Source organism: Danio rerio, chromosome 15 (assembly GCF_049306965.1).
Source record: "Danio rerio strain Tuebingen ecotype United States chromosome 15, GRCz12tu, whole genome shotgun sequence".
Taxonomy (NCBI): domain Eukaryota; kingdom Metazoa; phylum Chordata; class Actinopteri; order Cypriniformes; family Danionidae; genus Danio; species Danio rerio.
Window position 1 is genome coordinate 14,531,734 of NC_133190.1, and position 22,267 is coordinate 14,554,000.

Consider the following 22,267-nt stretch of genomic DNA (forward strand, 5'->3'; position numbering starts at 1 on the left):
TTTGTTGCTTCTTCTGTGCCTCCTTCACCATCTACTTTGCCCTCTTCTTCCATCTTCTGCTCGTCTGAGATCAGCTCCTGGTTCTTATGTCTGCGGATGCACTTCACCACCACCATGGACAGAATGAGCAGAGCAAGGATGCCCCCCACAGATGCGCCGATGGCCACAGCAATGGTCGAGTCCCTTGGTGGAGGTACTGGGCAGAAGATAACAGAGGTTGGTTACAAAACTGCTTTCTGGTCCAAGATTGAACAGTTGCAGTATCTACCAGATGCTAACTGACCTATGGTAATCTGCTAAAGCTTTATGGTCCTAGTGCACTTCAAGTGAAGTATTTTGAATTTAAATGAAATTGAACATTTGTGACATGATTACAAACAAAATCAGGCCAATACAAAGCTTGTTTTGTTCAAGTTCAAAATGGCTTGGATTAACTCTGGCTGGAAAAGACCTTTAAACCATGGTCTGTCATGATAATTTAAAAGGTAGATAAGGCATTAAACATTTGAAAATATAAATTTAAGTACTTGATAGTTGAACTACAGTGGTCCCTCGCTATATTGTGGTTCACCTTTCATATTTCATTTTAAATATACAAGTTTTTATACATAAATTTAAAGTTGTTATTAGTTTCATGCAACCATTAACTTAACATTTATCTAATTTCTACCGTTGGTTTGACTTAAGGATTTAAGCATTTTAACATTCTTAATTTGTGGAAATAAATTCAAATGGCAATATAGAAAAAATCCTATAGGTATTTATTCATTTTTGTCGAGGGAACTAGTGTGCCGCTAACTCACAGGATGACCTAGATATGTCACCAATGGAGGAAACTATTCTAATCCTGGACTTTACAACACCTGCAGTGAGGAAACCCCATTCATCATGGCCATTCTGAAGTAACCCTGGTTTGAACGTTTAAAACGTTTGTCATGCTGCTTCTAAGCTGAAGCCTTACATTCAGTCAGTACTGCAAACTGGATGGTGCCATGGCCCTGAATGCGGTCTGGAGGGTTGCGCACATAGCAGTTGTAGATGCCCTCGTCTGTCAGCTGCACATCCGAGATGGTGATGGAAAGGTCGTTCTTATCCAGGTTTCCAGTAAACATGACTCGCTCTCCAAATCGACTGGGCTTCAAGGGTATCATCTTATAGGTGTTCTTATAGGTCATGAACTAGAGAGAGAGAGAGAGAGAGAGAGAGAGAGAGAGAGAGAAAGCAAAGACATTATGGATGAAGGTACATTAAATCGAAAGTTTACCCAAAAATGAAAATGTACTCACTATTTACTAACTCTTGAGTGGATCTAAACCTTGATGAATGTTGTCAGTTTAAAGAAATTCAAAAAATTCTAAATCCTGTAATCAATGACATCCATAGTGTCTGTTTTTCCTAATATGGAAGTCAATGGTTACACGAATCCAGCTTTCTTCAAAATACTTTTGTTTGTCTTTTTACAGACAAAAGGAACTTATAAAGGTTTAAAAGTAAAGGGTAAGTAAATAATGCCAGAATTTAACATTTTGGGTGAACTATGCTTTTAAAAAAAAGTAGGATACCAGAGAATTTGCATTACTATATTGAATGCTTGTAGTTTTTTTGCTTGCTCTTACCATCTCCTCTGTGCTGTTGCTTGTCTCCTGATATGTCCAGTTCATTGCAAACTTGCTGGGGTCCAGCTTGTAGCATGAGGTGAAAGTACATGTGATTCTGACGTCACTCCCGTTGAGAGCGTTGATCAGCGCCGGCACCAGCACATCCATGGACATCACTGGACAGGCTACAAGAAATGCAAACATACACATCTTATTCCTGCCATCTGATTGGTGACTTACTTTGGTAAAGTGCATGTTTTTTATCATATGTTACTAAAATTATTTTGAAGTAATTAACTTAAGTATTAAAACAGGGGTGCCCAAACTTAATCCTGGAGGGCCGGTGTCCTTCAGAGTGTAGCTCCAACTTGCCTAAACACACCTGCCAGCACATTTCTTTCAAGCCTACTAAGAGCCTGATTAAGTTAGCCCAGATGTGTCTGATTGGGGTTGGATCTAAACTATGAAGGAAACCCTATGAAGGCTCTCCAGGACTGAATTTGGGCATCCTTGTATTAAAATGTTATTAATTATTTATTTATTTTTTGTTTATAATAGTATTATATATCTTATATCCACAAATAAATAGTTGTCTTTGAAACACCTTGTAGAAGTGTGTCTTTGAAATGGCTAAATTAAGTTTGAATTATTGTCATTAAAAAAAAAAAAAAAAAAAAAAAATATATATATATATATATATATATATATATATATATATATATATATATATATATATATAAATATATATATATATATATATATATATATATATATATATATATATATATATATATATATATATATATATATATATATATATATATATATTTACATTTAGTCATTTAGCAGACTCTTTTATCCAAAGCGACTTACAAATAAGGACAAGGAAGCAACTTACACAACTATAAGAGCAACAATGAATAAGTGCTATAGGCAAGTTTCAGGTCTGTAAAGTCTAAGAAGGAAAGTATTAGTACAGTTAGTGTGATATCCAGAGAGCAATTGCAGATTAGGAAGTGAAGTGGATACTAAATAGTTGAGTTTTTAGTCGTTTCTTGAAAATAGCGAGTGACTCTGCTGTTCTGATTAGTTAGGGAGTTCATTCCACCAACTGGGCAGATTGAGTGTGGGCGTTCGCGAAAGTGATTTCTTCCCTCTTTGGGATGGAACCACGAGGCGACATTCATTCACAGAACGCAAGTTTCTGGAGGGCACATAGATCTGCAGAAGTGAGAGCAGACAAGAAGGAGCAAGGCCAGAAGTCACTTTGTAGGCAAACATCAGAGCTTTGAATTTGATGCGAGCAGCAACTGGCAGCCAGTGCAAACAGAGGCTTGATAGAGTTAGCTGGAAGATAGATTATTTGAATTAGTTAGAAAGCTTGAGGATGCTATAATTTTTTTAGATCTTTTTTTTAAATGAGCTTGTTATTTTCACAACTGCAAGTTGCTTGCTAAAAGATACACTAAAAACAGTACTGCTGTAAACATGTATTGCAATTAACCATTTTAAAAGTCATTCTTGTATGATATTAGCTAAGTATTCAGCAGTCATAACTCAATTTTTCACTGTCACATGACACATGTCACATTCATGAAGTCACACTTCAGAAATCTGATGCTTTAATAAATAATATTAGTATCTGATAAATATCAAATGATAATTTTTTATGATTATTTTTTACAGAAAAAAAACAAACTCAAAAATACATTTTAAAATAGGGAAAAACAATTGTACAGTTTCAGACTCAAAATGTAAGTATTGTCCAGTTATTGTGCTATGGGTGACTTTGATTTACAAAGCCTTAAAGGTATAATTCATTCATTTTCCTTCAGTCTAGTCTCTATATGAGTGGTCACCACAGCGAAATGAACCACTAAATATTCCGGCATATGTTTTACACAGTGGATGCCTTTCCACCCACAACTGAATATTGGAAAACACCCATACACACTCAATCACACACACACATACACCGTGGATTATCTAGTTTATTCAATTCACCTGTACCACATGTCTTTGGACTGTGGAGGAAACCGGAGCACCTGAAGGAAACCCATGCCAGCACGGGGAGAACATGTAAACTCCACACAGAAATGCTAACTGGCCCAGCCGGGATTCGAGCCAGCGACTTTCTTGCTGTGAGGCGACAGTGGCAACCACTGAGCCACCGTGCTGCCCCAAAGGATAGTTCTTTCAAAAAAAAAAAAATTCTATCTATATGACATAAATAAATATCATTTACCTAGCCTTCACTTGTCCAAAACCTGTGAGAGGTAAACACAGAATATGATATTTCGAAGAAAGCTAGAAACCTGTAATCGTTTACTTCGACACTATTTGTTTTTTCTACTATGGATGTACAGTATTATGTAAAAGTTTGGGTGGCCCTGATAATTTTCATAATAGCAAACCTAGCCTGCTGGACTTTCAAATCAGCTATTTCATTTGGATATATTTTATACCCTTAGAATAAAGCAACATTTCAGTTCTGACATAACACTTATTTAATCAACAGATGCTATGCAATTTAAGTCAAAACAAAAACAGACAGGTGCACCTCAACATAATAATGACATCAATCTTTTGTACAGCCACATTTAGCTGAAATAACAGCCTTTGGATGCTTATTATGGTCAAGGATAAATCCCTGAATTCTTGCTTATGGCATTTTGTACCATTATTCCTTGTAAAATCTCTCTAGTTCAGTCAGGTTTGATGGATGCCGAGCATGAACGGCCCTTTTCAAATCAAGTCATAGATTTTCGATGATGTTCAAGTCTGGGGACTGGGCTGACCATTCATTCATTCATCTTCTGCCCCTTTTCTGGGGCCGGGTCGCGAGGGCAGCAGTCTTAGGAGAGAACCCCAGACTTCCCTATCCCCAGACACTTCCTCCAGCTCCTCCAGGGGGATCCCGAGGTGAGACATAGTCCCTCCAGCGTGCCCTGGGTCTTCCATGAGGCCTCCTCCCGGTGGGACATGCCTGGAACACCTTTCTAAGTAAGCGTCCAGGAAGCATCCGAAACAGATGCCCGAGCCACCTCAGCTGACTCCACTCGATGTGGAGGAGCAGCGACTCTACTCTGAGCTCCTCCCGGGTGTCAGACCACCTCATCCTATCCATAAGAGTGCGCCCTGCCACCCTTTTTAGGAAACTCATTTCGGCTGCTTGTCTCCGAGAACTTGTCCTTTTGATCATGATCCAAAGCTCATGCAAACCAGACTCCTACTCTGTTCATACAGGGGCGAGACGGTCCTCAACAGATTGCCTCTGACCCCATACTCCCCGAGCACCCTCCACAGAATGCCATGAGGGACAAGTTTAAATGCCTTCTCCGAGTCCACAAAACACATGTGGACTGGTTGAGCATACTCCCATAACCCCTAGAGCACCCTGGTGAGGGTATAGAGCTGGTCCAGTGTACCACAGCCCGGACGAAAACCGCATTGTTCCTCCTGGATCCTAGGTTTAACCATTGACCGGATCCTCCTCTCTAGTACCCTGGCATAGACTTTCCCTGGGAGGCTGAGGAATGTGATCCCCCTATAGTTGGAGCACACCCTCCGGTCCCCCTTCTTAAAAATGGGAACCACCACCCCAGTTGCCCAGTCCAGAGGTACTGTCCCCGACCTCCATGCGATGTTGTAAAGATGTGTTAGCCATGACAGCCCCACAACATCCAGAGACCTAAGATATACAGGGTGAATCTCATCCACCCCCGCTGCTTAGCCACTGCTGAGCTTGCAAACTACCTCAGTGACCTCAGCTTGGGTGATGGGCGAGTCCACCCCTGCATCCCCAGTCTCTGCTTGCTCAATGAAAGACATGTTGGAGGGGTTAAGGAGATCCTAAAAGTATTCCTTCCATCGCCCAACAACATCCCCTGTCGAGGTCAACAGCTCCCCACTTTTGCTGTAAACAGCGTCGATGTGAAGCTGCTTCCCCCTTCTGAGGCGCTGGACAGTTTGCCAGAATCTCTTTGGGGCCGACTGATAGTCTTACTCCATGGTCTCCATGCACTCTTCCTAGGCCCGAGTTTTTGCTTCCGCAACTGCCCGGACTGCAGCACGATTGGCCTGTCGATACCCATCAGCTGTCTCGGGAGTCCTGCAAGCCAACCCAGCCCTGTAGGACTCCTTCTTCAGCTTGACGGCATCTCTTACTTCTGATGTCCACCACCGGGTTCGTGGATTGCCGCCCTGACAGGCACCACAGACCTTACGATCACAGCTCCTCACGGCCGCGTTAACAATGGAGTCAGAGAACATTGACCACTCAGTCACTATGTCTCCAGCCTGTCTCGGGATCTGGTCAAAGCTCTTCTGGAGGTGAGAATTGAAAGTCCCTCTGACTTGAGGTTCAGCAAGATGTTCCCAGAGGACCCTCACAATACGCTTGGGCCTACCAGGTCTGTCCAGCTTTCCCTAGCTTTCACTAGGTGGTGATCAGTTGACAGCTCTGCCCCTCTCTTTGCCCGGGTGTCCAAGTCATACGGTCGGAGATCAGATGATACAACCACAAAGTTGATCATTGACCTCCGCCCTAGGGTGTCATGGTGCCATGTGCACTGATGGACAGTCTTATGCTTGAACATGGTGTTTGTTATGGACAAACTGTGATTAGCACAGAAGTCCAATAACAAAACACCACTCGGGTTCAGATCAGGGAGGCCGTTCCTTTCAATCATGCCTCTTCAGGTATCACTTTCATTACCCACGTGAGCATTGAAGTCCCCCAGTAGAACAATGGAGTCCTCAGTCTGGGCACCTTCCAGCACCCCTCCCAAGGACTCCAAGAAGGCCGGGTACTCTGCATTGGTGTTTGGCCCGTAGGCACATACCACTGTGAGAGACCTATTCACCGGAGAAAACTCCAACACATGGCGGCTAAGTTAGGGAGTTATAAGCAAGCCCATACCAGCCCGCTGCCTCTCGCCGTGAGCAACTCCAGAGTAGAGGAAAGTCCACCCCTTTTCAAGAAGTTGAGTTCCAGAGCCCAAGCTGTGCGTGGAGGTGAGCCCAACTTTCTCTAGTCAGTACCGTTCAACCTACCGCAGTTCGGGCTCCTTTCCTCAAAGTGAGGTGACATTCCATGTCCCAATAGCCAGTTTCTGTGCCTGACGATCGGGTTGTCGTAGTCCTAACCTTTGACCGCCACCCATTCCACAATGCACCTGCCCCTTACAGCTCCCCCTGCAGGTGGTGGGCCTGCGGGAGGATGGTAGCACGTCGCTCCTTCGGGCTGAGCCCGGCCAGGTTCCGTGGGAAAAAACCCGGCCACCAGGTGCTCACATACGAGCCCCAACCCAAGGCCTGGCACCAGGGTGGGGCCCCAGCTGTGCCATACCGGGCGACATCACAGTCCTTGATGTTGTTGAACTCATAAGGGGTTTTTGAACCAAACTTAGTCTGACCTGTCACCTAAGACCTGTTTGTCTTGGGAGACCCTACCAGGGGCATTAGCCCCCGACAACATAGCTCTTAGGATTACTCAGGCACTCAAACCCCTCCACCACGATAAGGTGGCAGTTCATGGAGAAGCCATTTAGATAATTATCTAAAATGACATGACCATTTTAGATAATTTTATGGTGTCTGAGCATGAATTCCTTGATAGATCTGGAACTGTGCTTTGGGTCATTGTCCTGCTGAAACATTCAACCCTTGAGTAACTTGTCTCTTGACTGATTCCTAAACATTATTTTTCAGAATCTGCTGATACTGGGTGGACTCGCATGCGACTATCAACTCTGACAAGGCTTCTAGTACCTGTGCTTGCCAAATATCCCCACAGCATGATGGAACCTCCACTGTATTTTATAGTAGGGAGCATGTTATTTTCCTGGAATGCTGTGTTCTTGTTCCATCATGCAAAGCGCCTATGGTTGTGGCATCTATCCACAGTATATAGTTTCCAAAATGATTCTGAGCCTTTGCATACCTCAAATAACTCTTCTTTATGGCAGAATGCATAAAGGCTTCTTCTGCATCATCCTTCCATTGAGCTTTTCTTTATAAAGAGAATGCTGGACTGTGGAACAATGTACAATGACATTATTAGCTGCAAGATGTTCCTGGTGGTCTGTGGTTTGTCTTTGACCATTCTAACCCTTCTTCGCCTTAGCCTTTCAGTTATTTATTTTTTATTTTTTGGTCTAACACGTCTTTCCTTCACAAAAACCTGTTCCTGTGGCCCTCCATTTTATTATTATATTCCTGACTGTGGAGACAGAGACTTGAAAACTTTGTGATAGCTTTTCGCATCCTTCTACTTAATCTATGTTCATGAATTATGCTAGTTTTTAGGTCGTTAGAAAGTTCTTTAGAGGTTCCCATGTTGCTACTTTCTGGATCACAATAAGGAGAAGCACAACTAGCAATATTAAATATCCTTTTTCATGATTGGTTTCATCTGCGTTGTCATTGTTATGGTTCACATAGTCACTTAAATAAATTTTGTGTTCAAATCAATCAGCAATTAATGACTACAGGTTTTGAAATCCACACAAAAGAGAGGATGCCCAAACTTTTGCATAGTCTATTTTTAAATTTTAAATTTAATTTCACACATTTCAATACTGCTATGCTGATTTTTGTCTGAAAAACATGACATTATCTAGCTTTCTCTAGAAACAAAATGACATTTTACTCTGATCATCTCTTAAAAGAAACATCACAGTAAACTATATATATATATATATATATATATATATATATATATATATATATATATATATATATATATATATATATATATATATACTTTTTGCTTGTTAAACTACTTATTTAACATAGGCTGAAACAACACAATTCTTAAGATTTTATTGGGACAACTTAAATTTTTATGTTTTATCCACATACATTTGTTAAGTGTTAAAATAACTTACTCAATTTGTTTTGGGACATCATGAATGAACTGTGTGGAGCCCTGCATTTCTCACAATGTACTATGCAGCCACAGAGGGGTGCCCAAACGTTTGCATACAACTGTAGATGGTTAAATGTTTTCAGCGTGCTTCAAAATATCTTCTTTTGTATTCAGCAGAAGAAAGCACCTCAAAATGATTTGGGAACCACTTGAAGGTGAGTAAATAGTGAGCTAATTTTCACTTTTGGGTGACCTACCCCTTTAAGGAAACCATAGTTTTAGAATTATATAGTCATATTCAAATAAATGACTTTATTTTCTGTATTAAGCATAATTCCATTAATTAGAGGATCAACCATCATATTGTTGTCCAAAGGTATATTTTCTCCACCTCTGCACCATTTCATCCCTCCGCAGTCAGGAGTTTTTGTGTTTCTGGACAAGTTCCCACTGCTGCAGCAGTTATGCTTTATCGACTCGGCTCTCTGCAGTAGTAGCAGCAACTTCGTCACACCCTCCCAACCCAGCCCACCCCGTCCCATCCCGTCCCGTCCCGTTCTCTTCCCCACCCCCTCAAAGTGCTGCAGTTCAGCCCGTCTCCCTCCCTCCAGAAAAATCAGGTGTCCTCGCGGATAGAGAGCAAGAACTACAGCAGCTGTGTTCAGACAGCACACATACACAAGCCTCATGTATACTTGAATACCTTCACATCTAGTATGATTCATAGTGCGCTAAATTCAGAATGCTAACAATGCAACATTTAAACACACAGCCTTTCTTTATACAAATGATGCAGCGCCGCATTATAACAGCAGATCCTGCATATGGTTGCAGTGTGGGCTAAAATAAACACGCACACACATGCAGAGTCAGCAGTCAGCCGGCCGTGTTACTCAATACCAGCACTACGTCAATGTCATCCCCACCCACCCTTTTACCTTCATGTATATTTAGACCATTTCTCTCCATGCTACATATGCTTGATAACTCCCTAGCAAACCCCATGCACTTTTAATCACTGATTGCATGCGTTTCTTTGAGGAATCAGTACATTGTAAGATACAATGCTCTGTGAAGTGTTTAAATGAGTACTGCTGAGGTCTCTGTTTTGTGCTTAGGGTACGGATTCGATGCTTATGCATCAATATTCACCGGTTAAGAGAGCTGTGGGCATAAAACACCGCAGTGAAGCTCTCTCTCTCACACAAGAGTGCCGACAAACCCCAGTCCTGCACCCTCCCTGCGCTGTCTCTCTGTCCTCTTTTTCTTGCTCTCAAGGTTATGGGAAAAGGAAAAATGTGATTGTATAGCGGATAGATTTGGTCTTTCGATCTGATTGGCTAAGCAATGTTTTAAGTGTGCTGATATTGAATGTTTTAGTGCCCCACCCACATTTTTGAGTTGTTCCAGATTATTTATTTACTTTTTTTAGGGCTTCCTATGACTATTTTCCTTTTCGACTAGTAGACGTTCGTATTAAGTGATTAGCTGACTTATTAATTGTTTATTATGCTTAAAATAATGAGAATTTACATAGTCTGGGAAGCGATCATGCACATGGATAAAGCTTGTCACAGCACACAGGCAGAAGTAATGATTGTTAATGTGTAAGGCAAACCCATAAAGAGGCTGCATTAACATTTAAATAACTTATTGATGAACTAGCACTTTGTTTTCGGTTTAAAAGCTGAAGTTAGACAGACTCGTTCGTCGTCTCTGCAGTTGTGCTTGCGTCTGCAAACTTAAATGGATTACATAATAGGTAATATTTGTTTTTTATTTCAATTGGGGCGACATGGTGGCGGAGTGGGTAGCACAATCGCCCCACAGCTAGAAGGTTGCTGGTTCTAGCCCCGGCTGGGTCAGTTTGCATTTTTGTGTGGAGTTTGTATGTTATCCCTGTGTTTGAGTAGGTTTCCTCTGGCTGCTCTGGTTTCCCCCACAGTCCAAAGACATGTGGTACAGGTGAATTTGGCTGTAGTATATATGAGTGAATGGTGTGTATGGATGTTTCCAAATGATGGGTTGCAGCATGGAAGGGCACCTGCTGTGTTAAACATGCTGGATAAGTTGGTGGTTCATTCCGCTATGGCAAACCCCTGATTAATAAAGGGACTAAGCCGAAAAGAAAATGAATGAATTGACATTTTGCTCTCTATAGATTTTTTATAGATGCAGGTTCACTAAGACATATAAAAGAGCACAATGTTTGCTTTTATTAGTTTATAAAATTGCTTTGTTTTGTTATTTTGAGCGCACAAATGTAGTCTTTAAATATTCAAAAGATGAACAGTATGAATATTTTGCTGAGTTAACACAATGTGTTTTTTCAATCGCTTCAGATACTTATTCAAAACTCTCCACACAGACTCACACCTACAAAACACAGTTGGCCAAATGGATAATTCTCTTATCAAAAAATACATTTTGTCAAATATATTCTTTATTTCAAAATAGAATGCATCTTTGTCTATGCACACTAACTGGAATCTGATTAAATCAAAATTAAATAATTCTGTCAAAGAATAACACTTGTTTTCACCTCACAAGGTTCATGCAGTCAATCAAAGTACACCATGTTTTCAAATACTGGCTATATATTTGACTCTATAAAATCCGCATAGACTTTTATGTTTCAGTTTTACAGGTATTTGCATGCAAAACATGCAAACTACTTTTTGACAATAAATTTCCATGTTGGAAACTGTATGTCCCCATGTACAGTAATGTTCACATTCAAAAGCATTCCAAATTCTTTTGGTAACACTTTATAATAATAACTTCACACTATGAATAATTTGTTAAGCATTAGTTAATGGAAAATTCTTTCATTTGAAAATGTGACAACTTGTAGGACTAACGCTTGTTAGCGACTAACAAGTAAAAAATAATTGCTGTATCCCATGGTGCATGTTTGTTTTTCTGTGACAATAACACTGTCAAAACGCTAGCTTGCAGTGTGTTGACACCGGAAATACACTAACTTACTGTACAAGTAGCTCAAACTTGCTCATTCAGAGGCGGCTGACATGGATCTACTTTAATCCTAAAGTAAAACCAAAGTATCCATTAGAAGCTTCCCCACGGGACTCATTAACACTCACGGCACTGGGCTCACACCTCTCCAATGGTTCTTGACCCCACCCACACTCATCATCGCTATCAAACTGACCTATCACAGTTCTTACACTACATGTCATCATGATATGTAGTTACATTTTACACATTACAAGGGTATGTAGCTGTGTGAATGCAGCACCAGACCATCTATGTGCACTTAACTCACTAGTATTAATCAGCCTTACATTACATACAAAGTTAAGGCAAATGCATAAATAGAGGCAGATTATTGCTGTGCTGCACAAATGATGTGGAATGTGCAACAATATTGCTGCAAAGCTGGGAATTTGCCTCAATCATGGTTACTGTGCAAGTTCAAATAACTAAATTCAAGCAAGACACTTGTGTGAGGGGAAAAACATCCCATGAGTAAACCTAAAGTCCCTTTAAGGCACATAATTACACTTGGCAGCCATCTTTGAAATGCCTCTCGGGCAGAATGCTGTGTGTTGGATGGCGAAACTTCAAATTCTCTAAAATTGCTTGCCAAAATTTCGATTAAGTTTCACATTAGGAATCACCAATAAAATAAATCAACAATGTGTCTTTAGGTTCAGTTCTAAACGTTCACACAAAATCTGCAGAAACTCACAGCTGGTCCGAACCCCTCCCCCGAAGATTCATCAGTTTATAGCGATCGATAATTGGCTCCTGTACTAAAAGGCGGGGCTTCATTTGCCATGTTGACGTTAAACGTTTCCCCATTCAAAACAATATGAGTGACACATCTTGTGTATTTTATAGTCTTGGGTAAACCAGAGCAAGTGACGCAGTGCTTTGCATCTGGTGTGAACCCAGCATTAGGGCAAGACACACCAAGCTGACTACCAATGAAATATAACTGTATTGTTGTCCATGTTGGATTGCTTCTGAAACGAAAAGCTGCTCATGAACAAACCAAATGGATAAAAGCTTACTGAAATGAGAGCCACATTCTGCACTTGTGCAAAGGGATGTGTCTGTCTGTTCCACGATGGGTAACAACACGACAACCTTGCTGTCTATGGAGAATGAAAGAGCCCTTAGATTACATCTAAGAAGAACGAAGGTCTTGGGTTTGCAACAGCATGTGGGTGAGTAATTAATAACATTATTTCCATTTTTGGTAACTAACCCTTCAACAGGTTTAATGAGGGAAAAGAACTACAATCCCATAAAGCATTGCAAATGACCATAAAGTGTAGAAATAAGCTTTATTTTTAAAATGAATGTTTTATCAGTGTTCATTGTAACAACTTAAAAAACTACATTTCCCATACTGCATGAATAAATATAGGATATATATATATATATATATATATATATATATATATATATATATATATATATATATATATATATATATATATATGTATATATTAGATACATTTTTGGCTCTATACACCAACACAATGGATTTGAAATGAAACGAGCAAGATGTGCTTTAACTTCAGACTGTCAGCTTTAATTTGAGGGTGTTTACATCCAAATTAGGTGAAGGCTGTTAATCGTAAAAATATGACCGCATCACAACAGTTTTACACTCTTTGTACTGGTTGTCTGTGCATCATATCATTTTTAAAATTCTTCTCCTGGTTTTTAAATCACTAAATGCCCTGGCTCCTTCCTACCTGTCAGACCTGTTGTCTGAACATCAGCCTGGTCGGTCTCTTTGGTCATCTAACCAGAGACTATTATACATCCCAAAGTCGAGGCTGAAATGCAGGGGTGACCAGGCTTTCGCAGTAGCTGGTCCTACCTTGTGGAATGCGCGGCCCCTCTGTATTAGGTCTATATCATCTCTGCTTGTTTTTAAATGTAGGTTAACTTAACTTTTTGATTCAGCATTTTATCAGTGAGAATATTTTGTTTTAGCTATAATTTTATACTTTTTTATTTTATTTTTTTTGTAATTTGTATTGTTCAGCACATTGTTCAACCTTTGGTTGTGCATAATAGTGCTATATAAATAAAATTTACATTGACATTGGCTGTAGGAATTACAACAGTTTGCATATGTGCCTCCCACTTGTTAAGGGTCCAAAAGTAATTGAACAATTGGCTTCTAAGCTGTTCCATGGCCAGGTGTGTGTTATTCCCTCATTATCCCAATTACAATGAGCAGATAAAAGGTCCAGAGTTCATTTCAAGTGTGCTATTTGCATTTGCAATCTGTTACTGTCAACTCTCAAGATAAGACCCACGAGCTGTCACTATCAGACAGGCAAGCCATCATTAGGCTGAAAAAAAACATAACAAACCCATTAGAGAGATGGCAAAAACATTAGGCATGGCCAAAACAAATGTTTGGAACATTCTTAAAAAGAAATAAGGCACTAGTGATCTTGGCAACACCAAAAGACACGGAACACCACTAAAACAACTGTGGTGAATGACTGAAGAATTCTTTCTCTGGTGAAGAAAACACCTTTCACAACATTTGGCCAGATCAAGAACACTCTCCAGGAGATTGGTATATGTGTGTCAGAGAAGACTTCACCAGATTGAATACAGTGGGTTCACCTCAAGATGTAAACCATTGTTGAGCCTCAAAAACAGGAAGGCCAGATTAGAGTTTTAAAAAACCTTCACAGTGCTGAAACAACATCCTATGGACTGATGAGATCAAGATCAACTTGTACCGGAGTGATGGGAAGAGAGGAGTATGGACAAGAAAAGGAACTGCTCATGATCTTAAGCAGTGAGGCATGGTGTTAGTAGTGACATGGAGTGGGCATGTATGGTTGTCAATGGAACTGGTTCCCTTGTATTTATTGATGTTGTGACTGCTGAAAAAAAAACAGCAGGACAAATTCTGAAGTGTTTCAGGCATTACTTTCTGCTCAATTTAAGCCAAAATACTTCAGAACTCTTTGGACAGTGCTTCCCAGTGCAAACGAATAATAACCCAAAGCTGCAAAAGCAACCAAAGAGTTTTTGAAGGGAAAGAAGCAGAATGTTATGCAATCGCCAAGTGAATCACCTGACCTGAATCCAATTGAGCATGCATTTCACTTGCTGAAGACAAAACTGAAGGGACAAATGCCCCGAGAACAAAAAGGAACTGAAGACATTTGCTGTAGAGGCAGAGCACCACCCGGAATGAAATTCAGCATCTGGTGATGTCTATGCCTTCCAGACTTCAGGCTATAATTGACTGCAAATGATTTGCAACCAAATAATGAAAAGTAATTACTTGTCCAATTGCTTTTGGACCCTTAACAAGTGGGAGGCACATATGCAAAATGTTGTAATTCCTATACCGTTCACCAGATTTGTATGTAAATACCCTAAAATTAAAGCTGACAGTATAAGCACATATTGTTTGTTTCATTAAATTCCATTGTGTTGGTGTATAGAGCAAAAAATGTTAGGATTGTGTCGATGTCCAAATATTTATGGACCTGACTGTATATCCTTAACCATGATTTGCTCACTATAAAGTCACTGATAGGGTAAAATGTATGGGCAATTAAGTTCAAATGAAATAAAGTTTGGCTGCTGGCTTTAACAAAAGTATTGATTAACAACTTCATAGTTCACAAAAGCTCAGTTTTATTGGTTTAGCATTTAGCATTTATTGGTATATAATTAGTATCTTTATGGAGAAAATTAATGGAGTTTTTACTTCCTGAATCTGATTTTTGCCCTCTAAACAATCCAATAGCACCGAGACATTTCACTGTCTGTCTCATTTAACTCCAGTGAAATTGCTAGAATGTTGGTCAGGTATGTTTTTGTAGGTATAGTCAACATTGTATAGCATATTTGTTTTATGCCAAAAATAATTAGAACAGTGCATAAAGACTATGTTCTATAGAGACATTTTCTTACTTTTTTTATCGGAATTATGATAACAAAGCTGTTGAGATCATTTCAAGATACTACATTAACTGTAACTAAGATATGTTTGCACAGAAAACAAGTGGAGTTAGACAACACAGGCATCTGTATTTCAGTGTGATGAGTGATAAATGTAGACTTTTGGAGGCTAAATTATTAGCCCTCTCGAATACTTTTTCAAACATTTCCCAAATGCAGTTTGATTGATAGTTTAAAAAAAATGTAATAACTTGTCTTTGTCTTAGCCATAATGACCGTACATAATATTTTACTATTTATGTTGTAAACTAGTATTTAGTAGTGAGTGTGTTGTAAACTAGTATTCATTTTGTAAACTAGTATTTAGCAGTGAGAGTGGTGTGTTAGCCAACTAAAAAAGCCAGCTAATAATGTTGACCTGATATATATATATATATATATATATATATATATATATATATATATATATATATATATATATATATATATATATATATATATATATATATGTTTTGTTTAGACAAACTTCCTCAAAATAAAATTTTTAAAAAAGTATAGGAAATACTGTGGGAAAATATCCTTGCTCTGTTAGAAATCACTTGCAAAATGTCTTAGGAGCACTAATGATTTTTTTCTTCAACTGTAAAAATTTATCTGTATTGATAGATTTATAGTGTGCATACCATGATTTAAATGTTTGGGGTCAATATATTATTATTATAAGAATGCATACAGATAGTAATAGCATGTTTCTACTGTATTTAGGTGTAATTAATATATACGACCACAAAACCTAGATACCAGCATCATTACTTTAGTCTGAGTATCACATATACTCCAGAAATTAATCAAAATATACTACTTGCTGTTATTAACTACTTTTTAAAAAGGTATTATTCACTATTGTTATTAAAAATTGCTTTAAAAATGCTACATTACTTCCTTTAAAAAAGTGCTGTAATGAAATAATGCATCTTTGCTAACTACAATTACTAACCTCAAAGTGTTTCAATTGAGTAGACCATTATAATGAAGAAGAAGAAGAAGAGACATATTAAATTGAGTTGAATAGCTTTTGGACCTTGTGCAATCATTCAGTGTATTTGGGGTAAGCTGACAGAAATATTTTATTTACTTCGATTTTCTGAAGAATAGGATGCCTGCACCAAGGTCTACAGTATTCATCTGTGTATCTATGTGCAAATAACTCTGGCATGAAAATAAATAGCTAAGGCCGCATTCTCTAGTGGATGAAGCTTAAAATATCCAGCATTAATATTTGCATCAAAATCCACAATGGACCCAAATCTATTTGGACTCTTTTATGAGTAATTTTCCAGTAAATAAAAAAAAATTAAAACCAAGTGACAACTATTTCAAATCAATTAATTGATCTTCATGAAATATGCATGTGAATAAACTATTGAGTGGCAGTTGCTATTTCTCTTATTAAGATTTATCTTCATATATAAAGTTTTTTTTATATGTATAATTTTGGTTTTTAGCCTCTTTATATAGAGCCATGTATTGCAATTAAATTATTTAGGATTAAAGTTAAGATGAGTTTAGAATATTTCAGCTCATGTTAGTCTAATAAAAAGCAGCATTTTACGCCCTCTTGTGGCTTTTCTTAAACTTACACTGTATTCACTTTAACGCAAGAATGCAGACATGCATGGTTTGCACAATTTATTCCCCTTTATATTAAGCCTAAAATAAATTCTAGGTCAGTAAAAAAAAAAGCTTTAATTTATTAAAATTCGTCGACTACAACGTGGATTATCCACAATAAACTAGGACATCTGCCTTCTGTTGAAATGAATAATCCCCATACAACATTTAACAGCAAACCCCTCAGGAAGCCACAGCTGGAGCTGTAAATCTATTCACAATATAACAAGAACATGGACATTTGATATTTATTACTGTTTATGATTACTATATTATTAATTAGATGTTGCTTCAAACATATCTTGTTTTTATTAATGTATTTGCAATAATATAATTTGCAACATATGTATTATTTTGAATTTTAATGTTCTTTTACATGTTTACAAATTGAGATATTTTTTGGTCCATTCAAATTCCCCTTTTATAATAATAATAATATTTTCAATAGTATTAGTTGTTATAGAGATACAGTAATAATAATAATAATAATAATAATAATAATAATAATAATTTCATCATAAAAATAGTTATTGTCATGTTATTACTTTAGTTATTTAGTAATTACTATAATTTGCTCACATTTCATAATTGATTACATAGATAATTCATGAGTAGATATAAATATGTTAATGTACAGTAGATGCAGTAATCCGCAGCATTAACTGTCCTTATAGCTTCATAAAACTTTGATCTTCAAAATATATTTTCTACATTTTGAATATCTTATTAACAGATTTAATAAATGCTATAACAAGTATTGCTCAATGTTATGTCATGTAAACTGATAGGCTCAATTGATATTAGCAAACAAAACCTTATTGCTTAAGTGTTGTTGTTGTTATTTAAAGGAGCTGTTTCTCCACCAATTCAATATTTCCAAACGAATCATGAACGGAATCACCAGTTTTGTCCTTGCCTGAATAAATCTGCAGAATAAATGACGACTCGTTCATAACACATTAATTTGCTGCCAGCTACTGGTCTAATGTTACTTGAAGAAGGAGTCACTGAAATCAAACAAATAGAAGCAGTATGGACTTATACCATGAATTTGACAGAGAGCTTTATAAATGCTAAACAGATCATTAAAAACAATCACAGCGGCTTGTATGAAAAAAAAATTCCTATGCATGCACGTATAATTATTTGTTTGTCTTGCTTTGATTACTACACTTATTCTGATCTGAATGCGCTTACGACAGGGTAGCTATAGTACCAATGGCGATTTGAACAGAGCCACAGCCGTATTCCTCAAAGTGATTGACAGGTAATCTGTGATGACCATAAAACGCTATAGGTATGTAATGACGCCTACTTTTTATTATCATCCTTTCTTCACACATATCATAACATGGCTCAGGGAAATACGCCATATTGCAAACAAATTGTCATTTTAATTATGTGCTTCATTTATTCCCCCCATAGCAGAAGCTCTTTTTTTACTTACCCAGAAACATCACCATTGCAACACAGGATAATTTCAAAGCGGACGCCCATTGCGTTTCCCCAGAATGCAATGAAATGAGCATTTTGGTCGCTGGAAATGTAAGGATCGCAAAATAAGAATAAAACAAATGCGTTTGAGATCTATTTCTCCGTTTCAGACATACAAAAAAACTATGAAAATGTGTTTTATTTTGTGCTATGATATGGCTGGCAGTGTCTGTAGCAGGGAACTGGTTGATATTATGGTTGCCGTTTTTGATTTCTTGTACAAGGGGGTTGACACTAATCACTTTGTAACATTAAACTATTATTGCACCGAAGAAATAATGTAGAAATTTAATATAGGCAATATTAAACGATTTAAAAAATATGCATTTATTTATTGCATGTCTTTCCTCGATTCGCCACAGCCAGAAATTAGTCTACAAAAATCCACGCGGTTGTTGATGCGAAACCAAAAAATGATGCAGCAGCTTGCAGTAGCACCACCTCTCCTCATCTCCTCACTAATGGACATCAAAGTGCACTACAGATGAGCACAGATGCAGGTGAGAAAATAAATGATGCTGGAAATGCTGGAAAATTGTCCTTTTTAAAAATATATGTATACATTTTTTTTAAACATGGGCATGCCAGCGTCATTTTGCACATTAAAGATGCTACACCGAAACAATGTCTTAATGCCAATAATGGGTTTAGCCACTAGTTTATTGCAACTCTTGGCTTGTGGTTCCTTTAAATCTCAAAGGCAAAGTGCATGAATACTTGAGTATAATACACAAAACCACTTTTGCGCTCAGTACATCAGGGACATTTTGTTGGGCAATATTTCTAGAGACAGCTAGCGAGTCTGTTAAACTGAGTGCAATGGGTACAAAATGAAAGCTAACATATTTAGCAGTTTTATTTTGTGATAGTGTACATGATCCATGATAGGATATACAGTATATGAAAAAAAAGGAAAATAATAGTTTTTTTTTCATCCCTTTTAATGTGAAATAACTGAACCTCAACATAAGGGGCTAAGACAAACACTCATTGTAGAAGAAAAATTCAGATAGAACTCAGTTTTTTTTGCATCTGAACTCTTACTGTAAATATACGATATTAAAACGATGGTAAAACAATAGTAAAACGATCGTTTTACCATCGTTTTACAATCGTTTTACAATCGTTTTACCATCGTTTTACAATCGTTTTACCATTGTTTTACAATCGTTTTACCATCGTTTTAATAAAGTTTAACTATAGTAAATGTATACTTAAACCATAGTTAAAGTAGATTACTCTAGTAAACTAGTAAAATAATGGTAAAACAAGGGTAAAACAATAGTAAAGGTAAAACAAGGATAAAACAATCTTTTTACCCTTGTTTTACCATTGTTTTACCCTCGTTTTACTAGTTTACTATGGTTTTAGTATGCATTTACTATAGTTAAACTGTAGTAAAACAAGGGTAAAACGATGATAAAACAATAGTTAAACGATTGTAAAAGGATGGTAAAACAATGGTAAAATGAAGGTAAAACGATCGTTTTACAATCGTTTTACCATCGTTTTACCCGCATTCTACAATTATTTTACCATCGTTTTACAATCGTTTAACCATTGTTTTACCATCGTTTTACCCTCGTTTTACCAATGTTTTACCAATGTTTTACCATTGTTTTACCATCGTTTTACCCTCGTTTTACCATCGTTTTACTGCCTTTGCCTTAATTAATTTGCACGCTAATGTCTTCTGCTTTGTGCCCTATTTGTGTTGACAGTACTGTACTGTATGTACTTTTTTTTAAAAAATCTGATTCATGTACAACATTTACTTGTAACATTTATTTTCAGTTTGCTATTTTGTAGCTCAACAATAAAACAAACAAAAGTTTGCATTAAAACAGAAATTAGAATCTCTGTTAAAGGCATTGTCCGGCCTTTCTCAATCATTTTCCATCTGGCGGGCCAAATTAAAGGATACAAAGGGCCAAATGTAGTTTGGGCATCTCTAATTAAAGGGATAATTCGCCCCAATACATTAAATTTGCTCCCTGTTCACTCTATCTCAAATGGTTGCAAACCTTTATGATTCCTTTTTTTTCTGTAGAACACAAAAGAAAATATTTTAAAGAAAGCTGAAAACCTGTAACCACTGACTTCCATATTAGGAAGAGCAAGTACAAATGTAGTCAATGGTTACAGATTTACAACATTTTTCTAAATATCTTCTTTTGTGATAACAACAGAAATTCAGAAGGTTTTAAAGCAGGTAACGGGAGTAAATGATGACAGAATTAGAATTTTTGGATGAAGTATGCTGTGAACTTTAAGTCTTTTTGATATGACAGTAAATTATTCATTCTTTTACAATAAATGACAAATGGCTACTCTAATTCTAATTCATGTAAAAATGTGGGATAATTATATTTTGCTTAATAACAATAAAAGGGGATAGAAATTAAAGAAAAAATGCCTCAGGCACTTTGTTTTAAACTACCTGACAGTATAAATATTTTATACTCTAATCTATTTAAATAATTAATTCTTCTGTTTGTGTCCCATTTTGTATGTTTTGAATGAAGCAGCATGATCAGTTTTTCTTTATCTCGATGGCAGAAGGTATACAGAATACGGGTTCTTCATTCTCTGACTGCCAGTCAGTAGGAAGACGTCTGCTGTGTCTGGCTGTGATGGGAGTAAAGGGGAAACCATGCTGCATCCAAAGGTTGACAAAAACACACATATAAACATTATTTTACTAACTGTAAACACACATGCTTATAATTTCACTCTACAATATTAAAGATGCATGTCATAAAGGTAACACTTTAAGTTAAAATTCACACAATAACTGTTGGCTTATTCATTGCCAGGCCTATTATTAAGCTATTAGCTGTTTATTAGCACTTATAAAGTATGATCTTATTCTACATCCCTAGCTTAGTCCATCAACTACTTTAATAACTATTAATAAGCAACTAATTAGTGGTTTGATCTAAAAGTCTTATTGCTTTGTTAATATTATTATCTATAATAATAACCTTTATATTTTCTTGAAATCTATGAAAACTTTTATTTATGTATTTTACTTAGATGTATGTATTTTATAAATAGAACAACTGAAAATTAAACACATGCTTAGTTTATTAAAATGTAGATTTGATGTGCATTAAAATGCTATAATTATTGCAAATATAATACAAAATAGATGAAAAAGGATGTAAGTGCCTAATTATCATGTATTTATAATTTTGTACTTTACTTTAATTTTGTACTAACTTTCAAGTCTACAGATGTAGTCAAATCAAGTAATTAGTAATGGTAGATAATTTAGCAATTAAAGTATTAAATAAATTTCTGAACGTTAATGTAATTGTCTTGTATAAAATTGCATTTGTTGTAGAACATTTGTACTGAAAAAGTTTTAATTTGGCCCACTTAACAAGTAATACAAGTATATACCACATTATGATCAAGTGCGTAATATATGTATAAAGTATATTCGTCAACATATCAAAACAACTGTACTTAGAAAATAGTTTTTTAAAAGGACTATGTGTATGTTATATATTTTTTTATGTATTGCAAATGCCTATATCTTAGGCCATAGTGCCTATATCTTTTAAATGACTTGAAAGTTTTTTCTAACTCTGGCAAAACATTGCCAAAACAGGCCAGTTTTCAAAGCTGCAAAAAACCAATTCAGTTTCAAAAATAAGACAACAATTGCTAAAGGTCCAGTTAAAGTCAAAGTGATTAGTCCCCTTTG

General features: G+C 37.0%; 1 protein-coding gene across 2 annotated transcripts in view; it reads right to left on the bottom strand.

Annotated features, from left to right (window-relative positions):
• scn2b (sodium channel, voltage-gated, type II, beta) overlaps nt 1–18,751 on the bottom strand; it is a 28,062-nt gene extending 9,311 nt beyond the window's left edge. For both annotated transcript variants that reach the window (NR_144433.1, NM_001346412.1), the window contains 4 exon segments: nt 1–196; nt 962–1,178; nt 1,617–1,783; nt 18,509–18,751. Coding sequence is in view for 1 of the 2 variants with exons in the window: in NM_001346412.1 (NP_001333341.1) it covers nt 1–196; nt 962–1,178; nt 1,617–1,783; nt 18,509–18,590 (662 nt within the window). In the remaining variant the exon portion in view is untranslated.
• Nucleotides 18,752–22,267: the final 3,516 nt, after the last annotated feature.